Here is a 27,328-nt window from a genome sequence, read left to right as displayed (position 1 = left end):
CTGGGTCCCAGCAATCTCTTGCCCTCACCCCAGTAATCTGGTTTGAAGAAAAGACCTGTTTCTGTACCTGCCAAGACACTCCAGCTCAAGGGCAAGAGAATGCTGGGAGTGCCAATGCCTTAGTCTCCTTCTGATTCAGTGGGGCAGAGATCTCAGGTGATTGGCCTTGCTGCCCAAGTCTGGCATTGGGAGAGGATATGGGGTTTCTGGGTCCATCAGAGGAGGTCCTCCTGCTCTGGGTCTGTCCTGCCACCATGCTGGTCAACTCCAGTATGAAAAACCCTTGCTTCTCCTTAGACCTTGCACCTCCTTTCCTCTTCCCATTCTTTCTCCTCCTGGGTGGACTCAGAGAGTAAACAAGAGTCATTATCAGGCATGGTCGATTGATTTTAGAGACCCCTTTGCCCTCAGCTGTTGTCCACCCTGCCACGCAGCCCCAGGGACTCTGGGTTAGGAAGATCTCAGAAGAGGGGTTGCTTAAGCTTACCAAGGGGCGGCAGCTGGCTAGAGGACGGGTGACCTTGCAGGCAGCTGGGGTGGGGGGAAGGTGTGTGGGGTGAATTCATTATTGATGAGCCCTGCACCCCGGGCTACTAATGAGCCCCGGCCGGCTGCTCTAATTGATGTCAAGAAACTTGAGACCCCCAGATCAGCTTCCTGCCTGCCAGCTGCCTCTCCTGAGCCCCCTCCCCCTCCCTGCACCCCCAGCTGCTCTGTTCACTTCCTAAGACCTCCTTTCCTTCTCCTTTTCATCTCTACCAACACAGCCAAGGATAGGGCTCAGGCCTTCTGGCCCCCTACACTTCTGGCCCCCCTACACTTAAGTCTCGAGGTGGGAGCCACACTTCCTTCGGAGGGTTGAGAGATTTGGGAGAAGAAACTTAGACCAGGAGTCTGAGAATTACAGCTCAGGGAAAGAGAGGCTCATACTAGATTACGTCTGTGGCATTTCTGAGCTCAAGGAATTTCTTCCTTGTATTGTGCATCCCGGGTAAGAACTTGTCACTGTCTCAAAAGTACAGGCCCTACACAGTGACACACCCATGACACCAGCCCAGTTTTCACAGCCCACTGCCCTTCCTTATTTCCTCCTCACGACAGTGGAAGACATTTTAGGTCTGGCCCCTGAAGTTTGGCTGCTTCTACTCCCACCTCTCTCCCAAGAGGGGGACTCCTCTTAATGTATCAAGTATGCGATTTCCTCCCTCTAGAATTTCTGGTGCCTTGTTATGCCATGGCTGCCATTCTTAGAAATGCTAGGGGGTTCTTTGTCTCATGCTGTCTCTTCTACCCCATCAGCTCCTTTTCATTTATGGGTTCTGTGAAGACATTCCTGACTCGGAGCATTCTAAGAAGTCACAGACTGGAGTGTGGTCCAGGCTTGGTCTCCCAGGAGGGATATTTTTAGGTGATGCAGGCCCTGCTAGGCAGGAGCCTGAGTTAATGAGAATAGTCCTGGTGATGGGGGAAGAGGGTGAGGTGGACCTCATACCCTACCTTCCCAAATTTCCCATAAATTTGTGGCTATGCTGCCCTCTGGTGGCTGAATTTTAGTCTATCCTGACAGGGACATCTTTGTCTCCAACAACCCCAATTGCTCTCCCTCTTGCTGCATGTTGTGACAGGCCTTGAGGAGAAAAGAGGACCCTGAGGATCCCTCACTTTGCATGACTTATCTTCAAAGATCTGAACCCTGTGGCATGTTGGTTAAGAATTCGGACTTTCCCAGTCAGATAAGGCTGAGTTTCACTCTGTTCTGCCACTCACTGTGTGACTTTGCACAAGTTATGTAACCTCTCTGGGCCTCAGTTTCTCTTTGTGTAAATGGGATTAATAGTACCAACCTCACAGAACCCTGTGAGAAATTAAATGTATGCAAACTAACACCCCCTACTAGCACACAGTAGCAATGAAAACAAAGCAATACAAAAACCTAACTGGGCTTTCTTCTAATTTAGTTCCATGGCTTTTTCCTCTCAACTCATTTCATTATTCTGATTTAGGGAAGCCTGGGAAGTTTTCTGAACCATCCTTCCCCACCTCCACCTTGGACCTCCCCCTTTGCATTCTTCTCTAATCCTCAAACCCAAAGAGAAGAGATTCCTTTCCCTTCTCCCTTGGGAGTGTTGGGGACCAGATCTGATGGGGGATGAGGGAGGGGGAGAGGAGTCAAGCCCTGCTTTCTCTCCTTCCATCACGTCTTTCACCTAAGAAGGGAACCCAGAACTAGTTTCACAGTGTCTAGGGGGTCATACTTCTGGCTCCCAGTGGAAAGGAGCCATGAGAGAAATAGGCATCTGCTTTCCACCAAGCCGCTTGGTTCCAGGATGGGTTTGGAAAGAGTGAGGTATGAGATCACAGATTCTAGTTCTGGTCAGTGGGGGCACTGGGTCAGATTTATTGCACTTGCAACAGAGTTTAAATAAGTCCTGGGTGTCTGGTGCCAAGGTGAGGGAAGGGTTGGGCAGAGAGAGGAGGGGCAGCATCAGTGCAGCTGGCAGGCAGAACCCAAATTCTGCAGGCCCAGGACAGTGGGCTCCCCTTTCTCTGGGGAACAGGGAGGGCCTGTGTCTGGCCAGGCTGAGGTTCCAGATCTGTTGCCATCATGGCCCCTTTGGGGTCCTGGGAAATTCCTGGCTTCTCCTAAATCAGGGTGAACTGGGCCTCCAGGATCAGGTCTGGAGCAGTCCCAAATATAGTCCCAGATCTGCCTGGATTAGGTGTCAATGTCTGAGTCTGGGTTCCAGATCAACTCTAGACCCCAGGCTGGATCTGGCCCCATTTGAGTTCTGATTCCCCTTCGAGCTGGGCTCTGGGCAGCATCTATCCTTGTGGCATCTGTCCTGAGCTGGTCCTGGGGCACCATCCATAGTTAGTGTTCCTTCTTGGCCCACCAGAGTGGGGCTGTCCAGAGCTGCCAAGTTCCAAGTTCTTAGCTGGGGGCTTCTTTTGGATCTCTGGCAAGGCTGTGGACAGATCTTTGCAGGTTGGAGCTGGACAGGAAGTCCTTGTGGCATGTCTGGCCCAAAGAACTGTGAATGGATTTCCTAGTTATCTTTCCAAGTTGTTTCAGGAAACTCTCCAAAATGCAAAGGCTTCAGGGAGGCTGGGGCCTCTGTCCCTGGATCTGAGTTCCCCCATCCATGAAGAGGGTATGTGTAAACAAGGGTCCTTCACAGTGCATGGGGGGGAGGGATCCCCAGCTCCTCACCCGCCTGGCTCTGGCCCTTCAAGTATGTCTCTGGGCTGGGGAGAGGAGCTTCTCCCTGGCCCTCAGCACCTTCAGGAAGTACCCAGACCCCTCCCTTTCAGTAGAATGAGGGTGGGGGGACTGGTTCTTCAGGATTGGGAGTCTGAAATTGGGAGGACTCAGGCATCAGAGGTGGCTGGAGGCTTGAGCTGAGCTTTTTCCATGGCGGTGCCATATGGGAGGGAGCGTTTGAAGAATCCGAGCTGATAAAGGGGAAAAGAGGGAGAGTTTAGGTGCTATGGTTGCCTTTTCTCCACAGCTCTTATCCCAAGAAGTAATAAGGAGGACTCTAGTGCCTCCAACCTCTACATCTTGCAAAGTGGCCTCTGAATTCAGGCTAGGACTACTCTTCCAAGTTATGCAATGGACCCAGGAGGACTAAACTTGGGGGTGGTTTTGTATGGTGGGTATCTTTTGCCAGTGTTTTAAAAATTCCCCACTTAAGCCAGAAATGGCAGATAGGTTTGAACTCATGCAGCCAGTCTGATTGCTTAGTAGTGGCTGCTTTTGTTTGTTGGTTTTTGAGACAGGGTCTCACTCTGTTGACCAGCCTGGAGTGCAGTGGCATGATCATGGCTCACTGTAGCCTCAAACTCCTGCACTCAAGCGATCCTCCCACCTCAGCCTCCAGAGTAGCTGGGACCATAGGCACGCACCATCAAACCTGGCTAATCTTTGTGTTTTTTTGTAGAGACAAAGTCCTAGTGTGCTACCCAGGCTGGTCTTGAATTCCCAGGCTCAAGCTGTCTTCCCACCCTGGCGTCCCAAAATGTTGGGATTACAGGGGTGAGCCACCACAGTTGGCCATGGCTGCCTCTTGAGAGAGATTCTGAAGCCACTTCTAGGAGATGATCAGTAGCCATTTCTAGGTTAGTGATGACTGCCATGGATTTTTGGAGAAACTGACAGCACAAATGCCATGTATTTGTAATCTGTGGGTTCCACTGATTTTGCAAGTATAGGCAAACTTACCGTCTTGAGTCAAGAGGACCCTTTCTAAGCTAGGGGCTATAGAATGAAGGGAGGGATCCTATAGGAAGGGTTAGGATGGGATGCATGTAGCCAGGACAGAGGTGGGGGCACATGGCTGTCTAGAGGTAGATACTTGAACTAGTCTAGAGGTAGATACTTGGGACTGTGCCAGATCAAGGGCAGAGCCTGATGAGAGGGTGGCCAAGTCACAAGCAGGATGTGGCTGACCTTGTAGAGGATGTAGATGAGTAGACCTAGTAGCAGGAGGCCAAAAAGGATGGCTAGGATGATGATCCACAGTGGGACGCCATAGCTGCCTTCTGCCTTGGTCCATTGCACAGCTGTGGCCACCTGGGGAACAAGTTGGGTGAAGTCAATGAAAGCTCAGAAGTTCTTTCCACCCTATACTTGACCTCCACTTGTCATTGGATCCAGACCCACTTCCCACCTCTTATTTTGAACTAACAGCATTCTGAACTTAAAAATTTAAGTTCCTAAAATGTACAATATTGTCTCTTACTTTCGGGCTTTCATATCATATCCATTTCTTTCTTTGACAGAGTCTCACTCTGTCACCCAGGCTGGAGGGCAGTGGTGCGATCTCGGCTCACTACAACCTCTGCCTCCTGGTCTCAAGCGATCCTCCTGCCTCAGCCTCCTGAGTAGCTGGGACCATAGATGTGCAATACCACATCTGGCTAATTTTTGTATTTTTTTGTAGAGATAGGGTCTCACTGTGTTGCCCAGGTTGGTCTTGAACTTCTGAGCTCAAGAAATCCGCTTGCCTTGGCCTTCCAAAGTGCTGGGATTACAGGTGTGAGCCCCTGCGCTTGGCCTCATATCTGTTATTCACCTCTCCCCAGGATATCCCTTTCCTGAATGACTAGCCTGGTTAGTTCCTATTTATTCTTCAGGTCTCAGCTTGAACATCACTTCTTCCAGGAAGCCTTCTCTGACCCAGATAGACTGGGTTCAGGTGTTCCTATTATGTGTTTTCATAAATATCACCACACTTGGAACACTGTTGTTTCATGAGGCTGTGAACTCCAGGTTCACAGTCTTGCTTACCACGCTGTCTCTGGCATCTGCACAGTGCTTGGCGCATATTAGATTCTCAACAGTTGTTAACAATACCAAGGCCAGCCCTCACCCATGTCCCAGCCCTCGTTCCAGCACTCTGAGCCCTGTATTCCCTCGTCCAGTCCTCTGGCCCTAGACTCACCTGACGCTCCTTTTGGGGCAGCTGCCGAGGCAGGATTCGGTAGGGCATCTTCAGGGCTTTGTACTCAGCCTCACACTGCAGGCTAAATGGCTGGTGCTCCCGCTGTGGGCGGGGGAAAGTTGGTCAGCACATCCTCTCTTGGGATCCAGAGGACATAGGGTTCCCCATGGTCTGGCGGGGGTTGTGATCTTTCCCTATTTTGGACTCATTCTTCCTGAGTCTCTCTCTCTTTTTTTTTTGAGACAAGGTCTTACACTATTGCCCAGGCTGGAGTGCAGTGGTGTGGTCTTAGGCCATTGCAACTTCCACCTCCTGGGCTCAAGCAATCCTCCTGCCTCAGCCTCCCAAGTAGCTGGGACTACAGGCATGTACCATTGTGCCCACCTAATTTTTGTTTTGTTTTGTTTTTGTAGAAGTGGAGTTTTGCCATGTTGCCCAGGCTGGTCTCAAACTTCTGGGCTCAAGTGATCTGCCAACCTCGGCCTCCCAAAGTGCTGGGATTACTGGTGTGAGCCACTGTGCCTGGCCCCTGAGCCTCTCTTGATGTTCCTTATATGGGATAACAAATGTGTAACTGAATAATTGTAACTGGATAATATATAATTAGATGACTACATGTTCAATATAACAACTTTTTTTTTTTTGAGACGGAGTCTCGCTCTGTCCCCCGGGCTGGAGTGCAGTGGCGGGATCTCAGCTCACTGCAAGCTCCGCCTCCCGGGTTTACGCCATTCTCCTGCCTCAGCCTCCCAAGTAGCTGGGACTATAGGCGCCCACCACCTCGCCCGGCTAGCTTTTTGTATTTTTTAATAGAGACGGGGTTTCACCGTGTTAGCCAGGATGGTCTCGATCTCCTGACCTCGTGATCCGCCCGTCTCGGCCTCCCAAAGTGCTGGGATTACAGGCTTGAGCCACCACGCCCGGCCTAAAAATTTTTTTTAAAATTATTAATGTGCTTTGACACCAGGACAGTGCCTGGCCTGCAGTGTGTGCTCAAGAAGTGACTGCTCTTTACTTTTCCTACATGTGCTTACCTCTCCACTATGGATTCATCTTCCATTTCACTGTTTTTCTAGCATTCTTTGCACACTGGTCTCCCTCCAGCCCTCCCTCCTCTGAATGGGCCAGGAAAGGGAAGCTGCTGCTCCCACTGTGGTCACTAGGTGGCGCCAAGGACATACAGCCTGGTCTACACAAGGGCAAGGAAGGGGAGCTGGAGTGCTGGATCCCATTCACCAAAGAAGAGGTGGCTACTGTAGTGGAGAAAGGGGTGGGTCAGTCTAAGCAGGCCCAAAGGTCAGGGGTCAGGGCTGAGGTAAGGCTCCCTCACCTGCAAGAAAGTCTTGGCCCAGACTCGGAAATGCAGCTGCAGACTTTGGCTCTCTTGTTGGTGCAGGGGCCCGAGCTCACAGCGCAGCCTCAAACACTCAGCCTCCGGGCATTTCTAGGAAGAAAGAAGCTTGAACCTGGTGTTCTGCCCTTGTGGTGGCTGTGAGAACCCAAACAAGTACTCAACGCTTTCCTCCACACCTCATTCCCTGTCTGACTTACCAGGATCTGAGGTCCAGAGGAAGCAGAGCTGCGGCTTGGAGCTTCCCGTTTTTGCCGGTGGTGCAGGGAACCCTCGGGATCCAACTATAAGAGAAAGAGAGTATTGGGCCCCTTTCCCATCTCATTACAGCTTCTGAGTCAGCCGGCACCTGGGTTCCAGAGCAGCTTCAACCTCTTCTTTCATCTATCTATTTATTGATCATCCAACTGTTCGCCGCCTATGTACAAGGTACCGAGCTCGGGGTTAAAATATGGAAATGAAGAAAACTTGGTTCTTAGAGTTCACGCTGTAGGAGATGCTTAAATAAATAATTAGGTCCATGTTCCTGTTTTTGCACTGGCTGTTCCCTCGGTTTGGAATGCTCATCCCTGAGTCTTACAGATAGGTTCAACCTTATCTTTCAGGCCTCAATTCAACTATGACGTCTTCAAGAGGTTTTCCAGTGATTCAATTTAAATCGTATTCCCACAGCTTATTAACACTTCACTTCATCACTTTTCAATCCCTGTTAATTTTTCTCCTTCTCTTTCTATTTTCTATGTCTATCACCCTTCACTAGAATGTAAGTTCCATGAACGTGGAGACCTTGTCAGTTTTGTTTGGTACAATATTTCCTGGGCCTAACAGGGTTCAGTACAGGCACTTATTTAATTAAATGTTAATGAGTAAATGAACTATAAAACAGGCATTGGGGCCCAGAGGAAAAGGTTTGAAGAAGGCTTCCTAGAGGAGGTGGCACATAACTGGGCCCTAGGGGTATGCCAGGAAACAAAGAAGGGATAGTTCAGGCGGAAAGAAACACAGTGGATGAAGGTCCTTTTTCCTCCAGAGGCTTTTGAGGTACCTCTGGGTCTTGTGACCCTCAGCCCTAGCTATAGGCACATCCTCATTGCCTCTTGCAGGCCCCCAGCAACCTTCCCCAATCCCTCCACCTTGGTCCTCTGAACCTGCTCCTCTTCCCCATGCCAGTGTTCAGGCCCTCACCTCCAGGCCCTTTGGGTTAATGGGGTGATTGGTGGTGCAGTTGAGTCCCGTAACTCTGGTCACATATAGGAGCTGCTGACCTTCCAGAGCCTGGGGACAGCTGAGCTCCAGCACGCCCTGGCTAATGGAGCTGGGGCCTTGGTTGATGAGCTGAGGAGGGAAGAACACAATCATCATGAGAAGGAAGGGAATGCTTCTGCCCCCTTGAGACCCTGGATCACCGTGGTTCCACTATACCCTGCTGTTGGGCTCCTATCTCAGAGATGAAGCAGGGAAGCAATGGGCAGAGGTGAAATCCTCTGTAGCCAACACTTTTGGAGGGGGCTCCATCTTTCTTTCCAAGCCACTCAACTGGCCTGTCTGTCTTCTGGCTGTTTCTCACAGGACTCTGCCTCATGCCTTTGCATATCATTACCCCTCCCTCCTCTCTCTCTCAGTACCTCACGTGGGTTCCAGCCATCTGTCACTCATACTACCTCTCCTTTCCCTTCATTCATTCTGGCCCTGCCCCTTTCCCTCCTTACCTCATAGACATGGTGCACAGCAGGTCCCACGTCCTCCTCCTTCTGAGGCTGGTCTCGGGGATGCCAGTCGCTTACTGGGAATAACACTGCCTCAGGCTTGGAGACACTAAGGAGGAGGGTGGTTTAGAGGAGGGTGGAAAGAACCCCATATGCATCCTTCCCTAGAAGTCTGTCTCCCCTCTCAGAAAGACCCCATTCTGCCTGGCACTGACCCGTTCAGGGTGACCTGGGCCTGAGCCTCCACGGAGAGCCGGAAGGAAACCACGTCGCTTTGCGAGTTGTTGAGATTCTTGCTGTGGGATGGAGGCAAGACTGAGGTGCTAGAGTGCAGCCAGTGAGAACTGTGCCCAGCCCTCCCTTCTGTCCCCAGCTCAGCCCCAGCCTAGACACACTCACTCCCTACCTGAGGATCTGGAAGTCAAACTGGATGGTTTTCTTAGTGTCCCGGAGATGAGGGACTGTAAACCGAAGGCCACCCCACAGCTGGGGACAGAAAAAGAGGAAAAGAGGGCAGTTGGACTGTGTATTTCACTCTCCCTCCCCATCTCACAGCGGTGCTCTCGGCTGGCTGGTTACCACCCTCAGGTCTGCTCTCCCTCTGTCCCATCCTCTTTCATCCCAGACTCACACTGGCTCCTGCCTTCATGGGGTTGCCCAGGTCACACACCAGCAGGCGGCTCTGGTTCACGGCAAAGTAGTCACAGCTCAGGCTGGAGAAGTTCTGGAGGTGGGGTGGGCACTGGTCAGGTTTTGGTGTCCTCTCTGGAGAGGTATCCTCCCAACTCCCACTGGAGAATTTCATCTCACCCCTGGATGTCTGACGAGTCCTGAGTACTCAGCCTCTGGAGGGGCGGTCACCCGAAGCTCAGCCTCATAGGCGCCACCCTCACCCACATTCTGGGCATGGAAAGTGAGGTTCAGGGCATTCTTGTCACCCAGGTACACATGGTTCTGCTCCCTGGAAGGGACACAGAGGGTAAGGGAAACTGGGGAATTAATCCTCAAACCAGGACAAAGGACCATTATAAGAGTAATAATACAGGGCCGGGCGCGGTGGCTCACGCCTGTAATCCCAGCACTTTGGGAGGCTGAGGCGGGTGGATCATGAGGTCAGGAGTTCAAGACAAGTTTGGCCAAGATGGTGAAACCCTGTCTCTACTAAAAATAATAATAATAAAAAAATTAGCCGGGCATGGTGGCAGGCACCTGTAATCCCAATTACTTGGGACGCTGAGGCAGAGAATTGCTTGAACCTGGGAGGTAGAGGTTGCAGTGAGCCGAGATTGTGCCACTGCACTCCAGCCTGGGTGACAAGGGCATGACTCTGTCTCAGAAAAAAAAAAAAAAAGAGTAATAATACAGTCATAATAGATACTGTTTACTGAGTTCTAACTCTATGGCAGGCACTAGGCTAGATTTTTTATGTAGATTATTTCATTTAATCTTTCTAAAAACTCTGAGAAATAAATGCTACTATTCCCACTATACAGACAAAAGAGTTAAAACTCAGAGCAGCTGAGCAACTTCCCAAGGCGACACAGCTAGTATGTCCCTAGCTGACTTTTTCAGGTGCCAGGTGCACCTGGAACTCCCTAGCTTACCGTCAGCCCTACTTACCCAAACACTTCCAGCTGCAGGTCAGGCACACAGATGTTGTCTTCTCCACAGTCCAGCAAGATCTGAGCCTGGGGAGCAGGGCAGCCTTGAGAGGGGAAGTTTAGACCCATTCCTGGGCTGTAGGCTCTTCTCTTTCCAGGGCCCTGCCCCCACAGTACCCAGGCCTCTGTCCTCCCAGGTCCCTTCTCCCTGCCCTGTCCTCACCTTGTCCTCTATCCGGCTCTTGCTCTGGTAATGTAGGGCTGGCCTGAGGCCGTGGCTGTCCACTGGGGCTTGGGGGTCCAAGGAGAAGTTGAGAGCGATGTGAATCGGGGAGAGTTTGTCTCGAAATTCTGACTCATTCTGGGGACAGAGGAGAGAGTTCACAGAGTCAGGGGACTCTGGAGACTTGGTGGTCCTGCTCCTCAGCCTCTCTCATATCCCTTTGTCTGCTTAGGGCCCAATTCTGACCATTCTTATTGTTTCAGAGGCCCTGGCAGCCTGCTTCCCAGCTCCTCTGACAGAAGGTCTCCCTTTCTCAGTCCCCACAAGAGTCCCAAACCCTTCACTGGAATCCCCCAACCTTTTTCCCTTCAGGAGGTGCCCTCAGTTCTATGTGGCCACCCTCCCTGGCCAGTCCACACCCCGCCCTCTGGGCTATACCCTGAGGTAGATCTTCATCTCTCTGCAATCCTCTCGAGCCCCATTCTGGATGAGCAGGGTCTGGGTCAGGGTTGCCTGCCTGGAGGCCAGGAACAGTGCCCGCCGTACCCCTCCCTTCTGCTTCTGCCAGTCCAGCTGCAGTTCCACTGTGAAGCCTGCAGCCAGGGACATATAAGGGGAAACTGCTTGTCTCTCCTCATCTTTTCAGAGAGAAGAAATGTCCCCAGGTACCCAGTCCCTTCATTCCCTGTCCTAGGGCCTGAGAGATCGAGGCAGTCTCCCTCACCAATGGAGTCAGCAACGTGTTTTCCAGAAGCATTGAGGCAGAAGCTAAGGTTGATGCTGGAGAAAGACCAAGAAGAAAGCTGGTGAATCCAACTGGAACAGACATCCTATCCTCTACCTATCTCCCAGCCAGACCCAGACTAGGACACCCCCATTTTCCCCCTTCTGAAGGCAGACTTGGTGCCCCTGCCCACTCCCAGGCTCAGGTCTCTGCAATTTCCTGGGTGCCAGCTCACCAGGCCACAGGGTTCCCCTCTAAGCTGCAGCTGCGCTCCTCTGGGTTGAACATGGCAGGGAAGATGGTGAGGGAGGCACTGGCAGACACGATGGGGCGGCCCCTGCCAAGAGTGGATGTGGGGTCAATAGAATTAGGACTCCTCTGTAACCTGGACACAGGAAACTGATGCCCAAGCCCCAGAATGTGTGTCCTCTGCATTGATTTTCCCAACCTCAGCTCTGTTGAGAAATCCAGTTCCAGTTCCAGTTCCCCCAGGTTGTCCCCTCAACTCCCCTTGGAGTTCATACCTGTATACCACAGCCTTGTCCACACCAAAGGACCCCACAATCAGATCTGTAAGAAGTCAAGAAATCACCTCTTACAGCAAGCCCCAAATCAGGATCCTTTCTTCCTAACCCCTCCTGGTTTCAACGCTCAGGGAGGCTGAAGTGAGAAGACAGCGCCCTCTGTTGGAATTAGCTAGAACGGCACCCAGGAACTTTAGGAAAGGTGCAGAAGAGAGGGTAGGGGTCAGTGACCAGGGAATTTTAAGGTGAAAAGGGGCCTCGGGCACAACTCACCAGGGTATCCGTTGCCATCCAGGTCTCGGCCTCCTCGAAGGGCAGAGCCAAAGAAGTCTGGGGTGTGACTGGCTGCCCACAGGGGTTGCAGAACCTGGGAAGGCTTAGAGCCCAGCCCTCCTGGGCCCCCAGGGAATACAAACACTACTCCCTGCTGGGTCTCCCCACCAAAGGGAGCCCCAATGGCCACATCTGGAAGACACAAGAACACACACTAGTCAGCAGGCCAGGAATCCAGGGGCCCAAATCTCTACTACCAGACCCCAGGACCTAGGATCCTAGTTTTTTCCCACCTGTCAGTCCCTATATTCTAGTCTCTTCAAATCCCAAGACCCAGACAGTGGGATTTTAACCCCTCGGGAAGTCATGGAGGTCTGGGTATCTTAGCTGACAGACGCCCTCTCCCCAAATCCCTTCTGACTTGGGCCCCTGCCTCCCCTTTCACTCTCTGAGCCCATGGTACTCACCATTGTAGCCATCCTGGTCCAGGTCCCCCAGGGGGGTCAAGGAGCTGCCAAATCGGCCAAACTCATCATGGCCAGTGAGGGTAAGGGTGGGCGTGGGCTCTATGCCGGCTGGGTGCTGCAGGTAGACGTAGACCCTGCCCACCTCCTGAGGCCGCCCGTCAGGGGTCCGATCCATGAGCAGCGGTGCCCCCACCAGCAAGTCATCCAGCCTGAGGGGAAGGGCAAACCCAGGCATCTCGATACCCTGTCTTGCCACCCCACCCCAATCCTAGTGCCAGAAACCCCAGGCACTCTGGATTCCATCGAGTCAGAAGACCTGAGGTCTCTGATCATTAGCTCTCAGCTTTCCTTGTCCCTGAGCAACGGGAATGCAGGTATGAGCGAGAGTCTAGAGAAAAAGCCCTGGAGAAATTCTCCTTGCATTTTCTGTCCCATTCCCACTCTTCCCTCCTGGAGCTGGGAGAGGTATCACAGTGAGCTCATTTCCCACTGCTCACCCGTCCCCATTGATGTCTGTGGCAGCCACTGCATAGCCGAAGTAGGAGGCCATCTGGGGAGGACAAAGGGGCAGCGCTGGGTCAGAACTAGAAGGTTCAATACACAGGATCAAGAAGGGATGGGAAGTTGGGCTGACACAGGTCAGGGCTGGGGCTTCGTTGGCAGAGGGCCAAGCTGGGGTGGGATTGAGGGGTATCCTTACCTGTTCCCCTGAGAAGTTGTAGAGGGATCGGATGTCTGAGCCATTAAGGATGGTGACCTGGGGGATGAAGAGATAGGCCCATTGGTCCTGGAATCCCAGAGTATCCCATGGTTAAAGAACGGATGTGTACAGGACCCCCAGGGGCAGGCATTCCTTACAGATGCAGACCACTGTCCCTAGCTCCCTCATCAGCTTTGCCCTCATATTCCCACCTCTATGCCAGGTAGCTCTACCCTATGTCTGCTTCACTACTTTTCTGCATATCAATCACCAACTACTGACAGATTTGTATTTATCTGTTCCTTGTCCCTCTCTACCCACTAGAATGTAAGATCAATAGGGGCAGGAACTTGATTTTGTCCTTTGCTTTCTCCTCAGAGCCTAAAGTCATGCTTGGTGAGTAGCAGGCACTCAATAATAATTGTGACTGAATGTGCGCTGGTGCCTCAAACCCATCATGTTCAAAACCTAAGTCATCCTCATCCTCCAGTCCCCCGAACCACAAACACCATGTCTCCCCTATGTTCCCTTAGTGACTGGCCCCACCAGGCCTCTTGAATCCTGGTATGAGCCCTTTCCCAGGACTGCTGGACAGATGTCTTGACAATGTCCCTGCCTCCAGCTCTCCCAGCAGATTTAGGAGGCTACCTCTGGCTTGGAAATCCAGTGGCTCCCTGCAGTCACTGCCCAAAGTCTCAACTTCTTGGCTGGTCCTCCAAAGCTCTGGAGAATCTGGCCCTAACCTATGTGTTTTTGCTCAACCTTTCCATATTCTACTCATCCTCAATCAGCTCATGAGGCTGCTAAGCTGGGCTGAAATTGTTTCCTTTTCTTCCACCTCGTTCATGCTCCTGCACAGGATGCCCTCCTGCCTCATCTCTGCTGAACCTTCATAGAACCTTCTCTGATCTGTCCTCTTCCTTTTTAAAATTTTAAAATTTTTATTTCCTGACTCCCCAAACTTGTTATCATCCTTTTCCTAGAAAGGAGATTATTCCTTCCCCTAAACTGCTATGTCACTGTATCACTTTTCTGAAGTTTAGCAAAGTGCAGAAAGAATGCCGATATTGGATTAAGAGAGACCTGATTTTTTTTTTTTTTTTTTTTTCGAGATGGAGTCTCGCTCTGTCGCCCAGGCTGGAGTGCAGTGGCGTGATCTCGGTTCATTGCAAGCTCCGCCTCCCGGGTTTATGCCGTTCTCCTGCCTCAGCCTCCCCAGTAGCTGGGACTACAGGCTCCAGCCACCACGCCTGGCTAATTTTTTGTATTTTTTTTTTTTTTTTTTTTTAGTAGAGACGGGGTTTCACCGTGTTAGCCAGGATGGTCTCAATCTCCTGACCTCGTGATCCGCCCGCCTTGGCCTCCCCAAGTGCTGGGATTATAGGCATGAGGCACCGCGCCCAGCCGAGAGACCTGATTTTAAACCTACTTACTAACTGGTTGATCTTAAGGAACTTGGTCTCTTAGAACCTCAGTGTTCTCACATGTAAAATACAAATGATAATATCTACCCCATAGGCTTGTTGTGAAGAATAGAAATCATGAATAGATAATGCCTGATGCACTGAGTAGAGAAGAGAATGAATAGTTGCTTCACTTTAGATCATAATTATATGAGTGTCTTATCTATCATACTTGATTAGAAGCATCTTATAAGATGGGGTATGATAACTTATTCATCTTCTTATCTCTTACCTTGCCTTAATAAATGTTGTTAATTGAATGAACTCCGCTGGCACTCTTATCTGTATCTTTTTAAAAGCACTTGTCCTCGTCTAATAATAACATCTGCCAGTTGTACATTGCCCAACAATTCACTGACTACTTTCACATGCATTTTCTCATTTCATCCTTGCCAGAGCCTTGTGAGGTCAGAACGATTGTTATACAGAGAAGAAGGAGGCTCAGAGAGGTTCAGCAGGAAGCAGAGTATGAATAAAGAGCAGAATGATTCTGCCAGAGTAAGTGCCAGAACTTGAATGCCAGTCTGCCTCCAGAGCCCGTGTTCTGATCCACCTTTTTGAGCCCTTGCAAACTGCCATGCATGGTTCTTTGTGATTAGGCAGGGGAGGAGAGGAAGTGAGGGGTCAGGCTGGGTCTTACATAGCCGTAAGTGAGGTTCCCTTTGGGCACACCAGCAACAAAGTCTGCAGAGAGAAGAGAAAGTTGTGACTTAAGGTCGGGGAAAGGGAAGTAGATAATGGTAAGTGGCGGAGTTCACGGGCTATCTGGCCCTGAGCCTCTAACCACCCCCCTCCCTTGGCCCCAGCCTGGGGACACACTCACCTTCTGTGTCATCACCACTGAATTCACCTACAGCCACAGAGTATCCTGGGGGACAGAGTGGGTGGATGTTAGGATTCCTGCTTTGGGGACCCCTCTGCTTTGGCCTATCCCTCAATCCCTTCCCCACCTCTGCTGGGCCTTCATAGTCAGCAGGCACATGGCAAGTATGGCAGGGGTGCTGGGGATGCCCGAGTAGGAGAGGGGAGGCAAGGGGGTGAGTGGGAACAGGAGCACTTGAGGTTCTCCCTCTGCCATCTCTTCCCCACTTGCTTGCTCACCTAGGTAGCTGTCATCATAGATGGAACTGGCCTGGCGAGTCTGCAGCTGCCCCTGAACCAGGTTGATCAGGTACTCGGGGTAGTAAGATTCTGCAATCTGCTCCTGAGTGGCAGACAGGATCTGGCCTGGAGCGAGGATGAAGAGGGAGTAGATGGTGAGGAGGTGGCAAAGGGGGCTTGGGGCTCTGGGGGCTGACTGGGTAGTATTTCAGAAGTCTGGTTCAAGAAAGGGAAGCATGGGGAGGGTGGTGGCATGTAAGTTTCAGGAAAGGAAGAGGAGAATTGGGAGTAGAGTGGGAGGCTATGTGCCAGGGGACTTAAAGAATGGCAGAAACACGCTGGGCACGGTCGCTCACGCCTATAATCCCAGCACTTTGGGAGGCCAAGGCAGGTGGATCAGGAGTCTAAGACCAGCCTGGCCAAGATGGCAAAACCCCATCTCTACTAAAATTACAAAAATTAGCCAGGTGTGGTGGCAGGCACCTGTAATCCCAGCTACTTGGGAGGCTGAGGCAGGAGAATCGCTTGAACCTGGGCAGCAGAAGTTGTGCCACTGCACTCCAGCCTGGCTGACAGCGTGAGACTTCGTCTCAAAAAAAAAAAAAAAAAAAAACAAAGAATGGCAGAGAGAGGACTTACCTTGCCAGAAATAGCTTCCTGGTCCACCTAAAACCACACGACCAGTCTGTGGGTGAAAGGAGGGGAGTCCAACATCTGGTCTCGATCCCCCCGTGTCCACCACCCATGGCCCCTTCTCTCCCAGACCACACTCTCACCTTAGTGAACTCAGCACTGAAGCCTCCTTGGCAGTAACCCTGTCCTGCTGCCCAGCTGAAATCTGTGAGGGGAGAAGGTGGTGAAAATGAGCCCTGCTCATTTTCAGATAATAACATCATTTTCAGATGTTATTATTAGACGAGGACAAGTGCTTTTAAAAAGATACAATCCAGGAAAGAAGAGAGGGCATAGGTAAGGGGGTGGGAGAGAGAATCAGAGAAAGGGCCTCCCTGGACTAGACAGTAAGCATAAAAGCTAACTAACTGGGTTAACCTTTATCTTAAGCAACTTAGAATCTCATGGGGGTATGTGGTGGGGGGCACGAGTCAGCCCTAAGTATATGAGACACTCCAAGTATATGAGAAGGCAGACATGGGGCACAGGCCCCCTCTTTCCCCTACCTGAGCGGCAAGGTGCATACTCCAGAATTCGGGTGAAGTTATCTGTGGAGAGGTAGCAGGTACCCACAGGGTCGCTGAGTGGCTCCTTCTCTGTGCGCCAGCTGTACAGTGGAGCGCATGCCTGGGAGGGCCCAGGAGGAGGGGCCTCAAAATCAGTCCAGTAAGGCCCTTCCTCCTTCCCTCCAGGCCCGGCTTTACCCAACCACTGCCCATCTCCTGGCCACCACACCACTGAGCCTGCTGGCCCCTCACCAAGATGGAGGAGCCATGGGCTCGAACTGTTGCCCCGAACCACTGCAAGGACTTGTACTCCACAGGCTCCTCTCCCTCTGAGCTGGACAGTGAGGACTCCAGGAGCCGAGAGCCTTGTGGGAGTGAAAAGAGGGAGTCTTGCTGAGCCATGGACAGCTGAGCTCTAGGGCAGCCCCTACCCTCAGCCTGGGGATACCCAACAAACACTTCCAAGCCCTGAGTCTCCACGACTCACTGGGAATGCAGAGTTGGTAAGGAGCTTAATTCTGCTTTGTGTAGCCTGTTTGTGTAGCCTGACTCACCTCTCCACTACACACATACACATACACACACACACATACACATGCACGCACACGCACACAGAACCTGGGCTTTCTAGAGTTGCCTCCCCATGGCTCCTGCTTTCTCACCCAACTGAGATAAGGATGCCTGCTGTGGAGTAGGGGCAGGAGGGTGGCGGGGAACAGTGGTTATTTCCCAAGACAGTAACCCTTTGGCTGAACTTCTTTGTCTTTGTACTTGGGCTGGGTCTCTAAGAGCATCTTGTTCCACCTCTCTTTTTTTTGAGATAGGGTCTCACTCTGTTGCCCAGGCTGGAGTGCAGTGGCGTGATTACAGCTCACTGCAATCTTGACCTCCCAGGTGCAAGTGATCCTCCCACCTCAGCCCCCCAAGTGGGTGGAAACTATGCCCAGCTAATTTTTGTGTTTTTTGTACAGATGGGGTTTTGCCATGTTGCCCAGGTTTTTTTAAATTTTTATTTTAATTTTTTAATTTTTTTTATTTTTATTTTTATTTATTTATTTATTTTTGAGACGGAATCTTGCTCTGTCGCCCAGGCTGGAGTGCAGTGGCCGGATCTCAGCTCACTGCAAGCTCCGCCTCCCGGGTTTACGCCATTCTCCTGCCTCAGCCTCCCAAGTAGCTGGGACTACAGGCGCCCGCCAACTCGCCCGGCTAGTTTTTTGTATTTTTTAGTAGAGACGGGGTTTCGCTGTGTTAGCTAGGTTGGTCTCGATCTCCTGACCTCGCGATCCACCCGTCTCGGCCTCCCAAAGTGCTGGGATTACAGGCTTGAGCCACCGCGCCCGGCCAAAATTTTTATTTTTTAAACAGGGTCTTGCTCTGTCACTCAGGCTGCAGGGCAGTGGGGCAAGTACCACTCATTGCAGCCTTGGCCTCCCCACTCAAGTGATCCTCCCACCTCAGCCTCCCGAGTAGCTGGGACTACAAGTGCTCACCACTATGCCTGGCTCATTTTTTTTTTTTTTGAGACAGAGTCTTTCTCTGTAGCCCATGCTGGAGTACAGTGATGTGATTTCAGCTTACTGCAACCTCTGCCTCCTGGGCTCAAGTAATTCTTGTGCCTCAGCTTCCCAAGTAGCTGGGATTACAGGCAAGTGCCACCATGACTGGCTAGTTTTTGTATATTTAGTAGAGATGGGGTTTTGCCATGATGGCCAGTCTGGTCTCAAACTCTTGGCCTCAAGTGATCCACCTGCCTCAGCCTCCCAAAGTGCTGGGATTACAAGCATGAGCCACTGCGCCTGGCCCTGTCTAATGTTTTTGGTAGAGACAGGGTCTCACTATGTTGGCCAGGATGGTCTTGAACTCTTGGGACCAAGTGATCCTCCTGCCTCAGCCTCCCAAAGTGCTGGGATTATAGATGTGTGCCACTGTGCCCAGCCTCTCCGGTTTTTATTTCTGGAGACAGATGGCCCTAGTTCATAACCTCACTCCGATGTTTGCTAGCTGTATAACCTTGGATAAGCTACTTAACCTCTGTCTCCTCACTTAGAAAATGGGGAAAATAATACCTTATATAGTTGTTGAAAGGATTAAGTGAACTAATACACGTAAAGTGTTCACAACTGGGCCTGGCATAGAGCAACTGATAGCTGTTAGTCTCTGTCTTCCTCCCATCCATCTGTGTCTACTCAGACCTTGAGCTCCTGAGGGCAGTGGCTTAGTCATGTTTCAACCCCTGCAGCACCAGCACAGTGCCTGTCATGCACTGTCACTTAGTCAGTACTTCGTTAAAGCAACTGAATAGTTTGTGCAACATTTCCCTGTCTTTGTCTGTGTTACGGCCCTGGCCTCCCAGAGTTGTGGGTGATTCAGGGGAAATGAGAGCCACATGTTTCTGAATCATGCCCGTCCTCCTTGGGCTGGGCTGGAGGGGAGCGTGGAGTGAGTGCCATGGGGATCCACTGTAAGCAGCTGGAGCACCAGAGCTGGTGCTGAGCGGTCACGTGGCCGGGGGTTCCAGCAGGCTCCACCCCTCACCCCAGGCCCCACCCAGGCCTTGCCCCCAGGCTGCAGTCCCACCCAACAGTCCCTCTCTGAATTTCACTGGCTTACCTTTGCTGTCAAATTCAATGGGGGTGCACCGTGTGGGGCTGGCGCCCCAAGGACAGAGGTAGACAGCACCACCCTGCAGCACTCCTGGCTGGCTGGTGTTAGCCTTGGGCGCTCCCACCAGCACACTGACCCTGTGAAGGGGAAAAGAGAGGCAGTTCAGGATGGCTCCTAGCTCTTCATTGGTGTCTGGAGGCAGGAAGGACCCAGACCTCTAGGCTGGGGCTGGCTGGGGGCGGAGTAGATGCCCCCTGGGTTGTATTTATATCTCAGAAGATGCCACAGATGCCAGAGGCACAGACTGGAGTCAGGCGGTCCCCATGTGCCGCTGTCACTAACACAACCCTCTCCTCCTCCCGCCATTCTCTGTCCTCTCCTACCTTCCCCTGTTCATAAAGAGAAGAGGAACCAGAGTCAATTCCCAGAAGGGGAAGAGGGGCCAAAGCCTGTACCCCCGGCTTCTCCCTCTCCTGTATGTACCTGCTGAGATTAGATGTGCAGCCTCTGGAACCCCAAGGTCCTGTGGAGCCTCAGGGTCTGTCATCTCGCCTATATACTCTCCTCCCAAGCCAAATCCCCTCCCTGGGCCAAGACCCAGGCATCCGGCTGCCCAGCCACCCGGCCTTGGGGCGTGTAGGAGGAAAATGTGAGTCTTGGAAATCAGGCAGCAGGAGTGGAGAGAGGAGCTGGAGGACAGTGAAAACAGATTGTTCCACTGGGCCTGGGCCTGCCCTCACCCTGGCCCTGGTGTGGACCTCCCCTTCCTGGCTGGGTCTCTGTCTCAGCCCCTGAACCCCTTTCCCATAGACCACCCCCAGCTGACTGAATTGAGTCTTCTCTACCGGGGTCCTAGTTCTGGACATAGTGCCTCCGTTCCCCCTGAGACGAGAAGTTTGCCTCTGTTGGAGGTCCTGTGTAATGGGATGGTCATAGCTAAGGAGCTGGGCAGTCCTCCTGCCGTCAGCTCTGCCTCATTCATCCCTCGGTCCCTTGCCTCCAAGACTTCCACACAGCTCTTGGCTCTCTTGGCTTTCCCCTAAGGGTCTCCTGCCAGGACTTGTATCTGGCTGCCTGGGCAACTCGACCCAGCCTCTGGACCAGTGCCCCTGCCAGCCTTGGCCTCTGCTCTGCTCCGTGTCTGCCTTTGGCACTGCTTCTCAATCTCTCTGTCCCTCTGCCCCTGTGACTGCTTGCTCTCTTGGTTTTGGTTTTTGGATCCTATCTCTCTATCTCAGATTTTACATTTCTCCATCTCTATTGGTTTCTGTCCACTTTCAGCTTTCAGCCCGTCCAATACCTACCCCTTCCCTGATATTTGAATACCTTCCTCAGCTTTCTCACTAGGCAAGAAGGCCCAAAGTGAGGGATTATCGTAGAGGTTACAAGAGCTGGGGGTATTTTCCAAGAAGACCAGGTATACTGAGGCAGGGAGGAGTGGCCCAGGAGGTATAGGGGATGGAAGCAGCAGAGAGGGCAGTTCCGAGGGGACGGAAGTGGGGAGTGAGGAGGGGTCTGTGAGGGCCAATGGTGAGAATGGAGGGGAGAGAAGGCAGGGTCCAGAGGAATAGGAGATGGGTAGGCTGAAGAGGGAGAGCTCCTGAAGTTAGGGGGGTGGGGAGGGGAGGTGCCAGTCTCCGTTACTCTGGGGACAGGAAATGTTTACTGCCTGTGGCTTCCTGTCTGTTTCCAACCTCTCACTTCTCCGTTTGTCTCCCACACCCCCACCTCCCTGCCAGGCCCCACCCTTCTCACTCAGGCCTGACATCCAATTGGGGGGTCTGGCTGCGCCACCCCAGGGCTGGGTGAGGTGAGAGGGGTAGACCCCTCTCTCAGCAGGGGCAGCCCCCAGAGAACTTGGTTGCTGCCTTCAGGCTCTAGAAAGCAGAAAGGGCCACCAACCTGAACTAGACCAGAACAGTAGAGGTACAGGAAGCAGTGAAAGGAGCGCTGGACCAGGAGCCAAGAGTTCTGGTTCAGGCACTAACTGTGGACTTGGGCAGTACCCTCTCCCTCTTCCTCTGGGTGAAGAAGAGGTTATCTCAAAGTTTTCCTGGCTCTCCGGGCTAAGGCCAAGGGACCCTATTCCTGTTCCCAATTTGTCCAACACCTACTGCTCTTGGAGAGGAGCTGAGCCTGACACTTCTGGGGTGGCCTGAGGAAGTAGCCTGGAGTTTAGTAGGTTGCAAGACAGAGAGTTTACAAAGTTTGTAAAGCCCGCAAGTCAGGGGCATATCCATTTCGGCTGTGTGATGGTTCAAGATAGCTGGCATGCAGGCAAGTGACATAGACCCAGGCCTCCTTTCCTCCTGCCACACTACCCATGGCTTATACCTGGAGAGTCAGTGGCCCTTCCATCCCAGCAACCTTAAGTCAATCCAATAAATAGTGCCTCCCCTGCCAACATGCCAAGTGAGGTGACTGGCGCCAGGGATGGCATGCAAGCTAGTTTGTCTTTGTTTTCCCACATCTTGTTCCTGCTTCCTAAATCCTGCAGCAGTTGGGCACTTTTAGGGGTCTAAGAAGTTAACAATGAAGGGTCCGTGGGCTATTTTCAAGATTTCAGAAAGGCTAATGGAAATCATGCATTTACCAGATAAGGTGGCCTAGGCTAATTAAAAGTGTATTTGCTTTTGGCTGGAATTATATCAATTTATGTGGGAAACTGGTTATCTCATGCTGGTCAGAAACTCTGATTGGCAGCTATAGATGTTTTTGGTTAATAAAAAACGAGAAAAGCATTGGACGTGGTGGCTCACGCCTGTAATCCCAGCACTTTGGGAGGCTGAGATGGGTGGATCACAAGGTCAGGAGATCGAGACCATCCTGGTTAACATGGTGAAACTCTGTCTCTACTAAAAATACAAAAAAATTAGCCAGGCATGGTGGTGGGCACCTGTAGTCCCAGCTACTCAGGAGGCTGAGGCAGGAGAATGGCGTGAACCCAGGAGGCTTGCAGTGAGCCGAGATCGCACCACTACACTCCAGCCAGGGGACAGAGTGAGACTCCGTCTCAAAAACAAAACAAAACAAAACAAAACAAAACAAAACGAAACAGCCGGGCGCAGTGACTCATGCTTGTAATCCCAGCACTTTGGGAGGCCAAGCAGGCGGATCACCTGAGGTCGGGAGTTTGAGACCAGCTTGACCAACATGGTGAAACCCTGTCTCTACTAAAAATACAAAATTAGCTGGGCGTGGTGGTGCATGCCTGTAATTCCAGCTACTCAGGAGGCTGAGGCAGGAGAATCTCTTGAACCCGGGAGGTGGGGGTTGCGGTGAGCTGAGATTGCGCCATTATATCCCAGACTGGGCAACAAGAGCGAAACTCCATCTCAAAAAAATAAAAAAAATAAAAATAAAAAAATGAGAAAAGGAATTCATTATTTCTTACTAAATGCAGTTTGGCAGGTACACTCTTCTGAAATAGAGTCTGAGAGAAGAAATAATTGCCATAATTTATTCTGAAGCCTCAGAAATGGAAGGGTTGGTCCTCAGAGACACAGACTACCATAGCTAGAAGGCACTGTAGAGAGCACCCACTGGTTTTAAGACTTTACTGTAGGTGCCTCAGGCCACATGGCATAAAGGCAGGCTGGCCTCGTTCTGACACTCCTTAAGAAAAAGTTCAAAGCTGCTCACCTCGTCCCATGTTCTCATTCTGTAGATGGGAAAACTATCTCAGAGGAGTTAAGTAATGTGCTTAGGTCACTCAGAATCCCTCCCAGAATATGAAGCAGAAATCAGAAATCCTGATTTCTAGGACAGCATTCTGGTCTACCCCATTGCCAACTGATTCCCTCCTCTCATATCTGCTGTCTCCCCAGCTTTTGATTAACCAAGTCCCAGTTCAATACTGGGTTACTGTTTGACTCTGTTGGCCTGACAAGGTCAGGGGTGGAGAGCAGCAAGTGGACCAGTGCCCAGCTCCTACAGGTCCTACAGTAGCATGGGTTGGGCCAGAGGAGGACACCTGGTTTGGGGTCCACCAGTGCATTCACAAGGGATATGTATGATTGGCTGGGGAAGAACAGCTGTCTTCACTTGTGGCAGTTGCAGAAGGAAACAAGGGGCTGAGCTGAAACTGGCCTGCCTTTCAAGCTTTCAAGTGTCCTGGGCCAAGTCACTGTCTCTCTTCAAGCTTTGGATTCTCTGGCATAAAATGATGGATTTCCCTTGAATGTTTCCTAAACTAACTTCTGGTTCAAAATTTCTATGACTCCTAAAGCCTCAGTTGTTTTTATTTTTTGTTGGTTTGTTTGCTGTTTTTTTGAGATGGAGTCTCGCTCTGTCTCCCAGAGTACAGTGGTGTGATCTCAGCTCACTGCAATCTCGGCCTCCCAGGTTCAAGTGATTCTCCTGCCTCAGCTTCCCGAGTAGCTGGGATTACAGGTGCATGCCAGCACACTTGGCTAATTTTTTTATTTTTAGTAGTGACGGGGTTTCACCAGTTTGGCCAGGCTGGTCTCGAACTCCTGACCTCAGGTGATCTGCCCGCTTTGGCCTCCCAAAGTGCTGGCATTACAGGCGTGAGCCACTGCGCCTGGCCAGCCTCAGTTTTTATATATCTAAAAATGGGGCAATAATGCTTCCTTGGCTTTAACACAAGGATTTTTGTTACAATCCAATGGAAAAATCGATATGAAAGTGCTAAAGGAATATAAGAGACTATTGTTACTATCACCAGTATAAGCAAATACTCAAAGCAAGTAAGAAATGGGGGAGAACTTAAAGAACTAGGCAGTAGCTAGGAAGGAGAGAACCAGAAACAGAAACAGCTACCCCATAAAAACCATGCTGCCCATCTATTGATCACCCTCTGCAGACCAGGTTCCCTTTGTATATGTTTTCTCGTTTAGTCCTCAGAACTCCGTTAGTTAGGTGTCTGATTTTCATGGGAAGACCAGGCTCCAAGAGCTTAAGTACCTCACCCTAGGTACCAGGGTACCACACAAAAAACTAGTAAGTAGTGGGGACTCACACCTACCTCTGTCTGACTTAAAGCTTTGCCCTTTCCTACTATCTAACTGCTTTGGTGCTCACCCTGTCCTTTAATGCGCTTTTGGTGTTCACCAAGAGAGGAGACGCAGGAAGAACAAGAACACTGAGGCTGTCCCTCTTTGGCAATGGCCGTAGGTGAGGGGCTATGTTTGTCTTGTGTTGTGGGGAGGTGGGTGAAGGCCTAGCTGTGGTGGGAGAAGGTCACTGGGAAGGTAGAATATTCTACTCTAAGAGGGTATTGTAAATAGGAAATGAGAGGGAAGGAGTGCAAGCTGGACACCTGGGTTCTCTTGGGAGGGGAGATGAGCAGAAGGGGAGGGGAAGGGATGAGCACTGGGGTCCTGTTTTAGAAGAGGACTTTAGGGACTATAGGATCAGGCCAGGGCCAGACAGACACCTAGGGGACCAGGAATGTGTGAAGTCCGGATGTTTTAGAGGAGTGTTTTAAAGGGAAATTTAGGGGAGGTGGAGAGTAAAGAGAAGGTTAAATGCCAGACAACTAGATACTCTGATCTGCGAGAGGAGACCTCATCTCCTTCCTCCCTCCCTCTTTTTTACTCCATTAGGGCTGTGATAAGAAGTTTGAGGGAACCTGGGGGAGACCAGTCCTGGCAGAGGCTCCAGGCCAGGGTGATGCAATGGGGTTTGGGCAAAAGGCCAGGGGGGTGGGGTGGGGGTTGGGTGGGGACACTGAATAGCCCAGAACCAACTGCCCAGGCCTAATCATTTTTCTTTTCTCCCATCCCCAAGTCCTCCAGACAAAGGAGAATTTGCCTTTTTCCCCAATTGTATTAGCTAGATTAACCCCTTTTCTCCAAAAACCATAGGGACTGAGTAGAGATCAGTTAACTGTCTCATGTGTAAAAACAGGTCACTTCTGACAGAATTCCCCTCAAACTCTGAGATCCTGGGGGTGGGGTGGGGGTAAGCAGTAGGAAGCTCCCAGCTCAGAGATGTAGAAGAAAAAGGATTACACCAGTCATTGTGGAGGACCAGGAATCTGGCATCTGTGGCCTAGCCCAGGAACAACCACCTACCTCTTTTGCTTCCCAATCTCCCCCATCCCACATTTAAACAGACACCCTTGGTTCTAATGTTGCTTCCACTCCAAATCCTGTTTCCTAAGCCTGTCAGCACCCCATTTTCTAGGCACTCGGGGTCCGGGTCTGCTTATCACTCTGCTGAGTTGGGAATAAGGATCCTCCTTTGAGACTTCCAGGGTCCTGAGTCCTTCATTCTGACGTTCTTGGCCCCACGGAGCCGGCTTCTCCCCAGCTTCCGACCCCAGCCCCAGAAGTCCCGGTCTCAGCACAGCTCCAGCCGACCAGCTACAGGAAACCAGCTTTTCTCTTCCTCCCAAGAGCTAGAGGAAGAGGGAAACCGCCCACCCCCCTTCACGCGCGCACACACCCCTCCCGACACATCCCAGCACCCGCCCTTGGCTGAGTTCGCCCCCAGTCCCAGCGCCCCCATTGCCAGGGTCCCCTCACTCGCCCCCAGTTCTCAGATCCCCTCGCCTGAACAGAGAATGGGGGTGGAGGGAGGAGTAGGAGACAGAGGAGAAAGGAGAGGGAACCGCCGTTCCTCTCTCGGGTCTTCCCCAGCCTGAGTTGAGGGGGGGAGGGGAGGATGAGGCTGGCCCCCATTTAACCTTCCGACCCCCTCAGTCTCTGACTTTCCTCCTGCTACGCGTAGTTCATTCGGCTTCTACCCGTTCTCTCGCCGCACAATGGCCCCTACGGATCCCGAGGTCTCCTGGAGCCCCCCAAAAGCCCTTCCCGGCCTCTGCGCCCCCACCCGCCTCAGGTCCCAGCAGCCCACAGACTTCAGCCAGAGACCCTCAACTCCCCATTCACGCGCTCTCCTCACTCTTGGCCCGGAGACCCCTGCCCAGACTTCTCCAGCTCCGTGTCCTCTCCCCACCCGACACATGTCTCCCCACATATCGCAAACGCCAGGGCCCCTCCTCACCCGCCACGGTGCCCTCCCTACTCCAGCGCGGGCCCCCAACTTTAGCGCGGGCCCCCAACTGCAGCTCTAGTCCTTCCAAACTCCACCCTCAAACTCAAACTCTGGTCCCCTCCAGACCCCAGCCGCGCCCCCAGTCTCCAGGCGGCTACCCCACCCCCATCCCGTCGCCAGCCCTTCTCACTCACCCGTCTGTTCCCGGCCGGTAAAACTCCACTGAGAATCCGAAGAAGGAGCCCGGGGGCCCCGAGAGCACTGCTGGGGCCTCCGCGTCAAAGTTGAAGCCCCCGACCCTGGGTGGCGGCGGCAGCAGCAGCAGCAGCAGCGGCAGCAGCGGGGGTCGGCGCCGGGGGCCCCAGCGCAGCTGCACGGCGTGGAGAGGGGACTCTGGCGTCCGGCTCCCCATAGCGCCCGCTCTTCCCTGTCCTGGGGCCACCGACCCGGAGCCGCTTCCTAAACCTCCCAGAGGCGAATGACTCAACGCGGGGAGGAGTTTGCCAAACTCCCGGCTGAGCCCTCCCCCCGCCTGCCGAGGGGGCTGGCGGGGGGGCATTCCTGGGTCCCTGGAACTCTGAGCCCGCGTCCCCCACCCCTAAGGGGCGTGGGGGGAGGCGCACCTCTCCAACCCCCTTTCTTTAGCCCCAGCTGGAAGCCGGTTGTCTGGACTAGGTTAGATTGGGCGGGTTTGGGTTCTTCCCCCTCCTCTCTGCTTCCCCCTCCTTCCTCCCCACTCCTTTCCAGATGTACAACGTAAACGCTCGGAAAACGAGTCGGAAAAGGGAGCGGAGAATTTCCTAATGAGGAAAGGAATCACCTCTGGTGGGCGGAGGAAGCCTGTATATGTGTGTGGGGTCTCCCTCAGTGCTTTAGGGAGGAGACTTTGGGGTCTAAAGAGACAGGAGACTCCTCTGGCGTCCGGCCAACTGGGATTCCCCCTTGCCTTCCGGGGCCACCGGGTGCCTGGGTTCTAGCCAGCTGGATTTGGGACACAAGAGTT

The 27,328-nt window shown here is 52.2% G+C and overlaps 2 protein-coding genes and 1 long non-coding RNA gene across 6 annotated transcripts in view; 2 read left to right on the top strand and 1 right to left on the bottom strand.

The window, feature by feature from the left end:
• Positions 1–27,328, top strand: part of LOC117089994 — a 45,822-nt gene that overhangs the window by 1,788 nt on the left and 16,706 nt on the right. The window contains exon 2 of one of the 2 annotated variants that reach the window (XR_004439837.1): positions 7,126–7,320. The exons of the other annotated variant lie outside the window; for it this stretch is intronic. This is a non-coding gene — a long non-coding RNA (uncharacterized LOC117089994). Of the gene's footprint in view, positions 1–7,125; positions 7,321–27,328 lie in introns of those variants that run through there. 2 annotated transcript variants of the gene reach the window in all.
• ITGA5 (integrin subunit alpha 5) lies at positions 2,363–26,998 on the bottom strand. Of its 2 annotated transcripts, none has more exons than XM_033221805.1 (30): positions 26,520–26,998; positions 19,369–19,499; positions 17,008–17,120; positions 16,756–16,876; positions 16,354–16,415; positions 16,217–16,262; positions 15,578–15,703; positions 15,300–15,344; positions 15,117–15,160; positions 13,014–13,070; positions 12,811–12,863; positions 12,314–12,522; positions 11,847–12,038; positions 11,574–11,619; positions 11,285–11,386; positions 11,050–11,105; positions 10,764–10,918; positions 10,326–10,463; positions 10,122–10,189; positions 9,312–9,462; positions 9,133–9,225; positions 8,908–8,987; positions 8,717–8,797; positions 8,505–8,610; positions 7,981–8,130; positions 6,996–7,079; positions 6,775–6,888; positions 5,445–5,546; positions 4,451–4,573; positions 2,363–3,453 (listed from the first exon to the last, which is right to left on the bottom strand). In XM_033221805.1, the coding sequence occupies exons 1-30, from the start codon at positions 26,882–26,884 to the stop codon at positions 3,370–3,372; spliced, it is 3,297 nt and encodes a 1,098-aa protein (XP_033077696.1). In that variant the 5' UTR covers positions 26,885–26,998; the 3' UTR covers positions 2,363–3,369. The 2 variants fall into 2 exon arrangements, 1 of the variants encoding a protein (XP_033077696.1); XR_004439835.1 differs by lacking the exon at positions 2,363–3,453 and adding an exon at positions 6,479–6,697 and having other exon boundaries at positions 4,552–4,573.
• LOC117089993 (vegetative cell wall protein gp1-like) lies at positions 24,267–26,567 on the top strand. 2 transcript variants are annotated; one of them, XR_004439836.1, is made up of 2 exons: positions 24,267–24,498; positions 25,583–26,521. XR_004439836.1 is itself a non-coding variant. In XM_033221810.1 (2 exons), the coding sequence occupies exons 1-2, from the start codon at positions 24,489–24,491 to the stop codon at positions 26,538–26,540; spliced, it is 492 nt and encodes a 163-aa protein (XP_033077701.1). In that variant the 5' UTR covers positions 24,354–24,488; the 3' UTR covers positions 26,541–26,567. The 2 variants fall into 2 exon arrangements, 1 of the variants encoding a protein (XP_033077701.1); XM_033221810.1 differs by having other exon boundaries at positions 24,354–24,498; positions 26,059–26,567.

Source organism: Trachypithecus francoisi, unplaced genomic scaffold, assembly GCF_009764315.1.
Source record: "Trachypithecus francoisi isolate TF-2019V2 unplaced genomic scaffold, Tfra_2.0 Lachesis_group11, whole genome shotgun sequence".
Taxonomy (NCBI): Eukaryota; Metazoa; Chordata; class Mammalia; order Primates; family Cercopithecidae; genus Trachypithecus; species Trachypithecus francoisi.
This window is presented reverse-complemented; position numbering and strand designations above follow the sequence as displayed.

Coding starts and splice junctions, on each gene's coding strand:
- ITGA5 (XM_033221805.1), bottom strand. CDS start 26,884: ATGCCCCCCCGCCAGCCCCCTCGGCAGGCGGGGGGAGGGCTCAGCCGG. Junction 13,071..15,116: donor GGAACCTCACTTACGGCTAT/GTAAGACCCAGC, acceptor TTCATCCCCCAG/GTCACCATCCTTAATGGCTC. Junction 3,454..4,450: donor TCATCTACATCCTCTACAAG/GTCAGCCACATC, acceptor CCCCTTTATCAG/CTCGGATTCTTCAAACGCTC.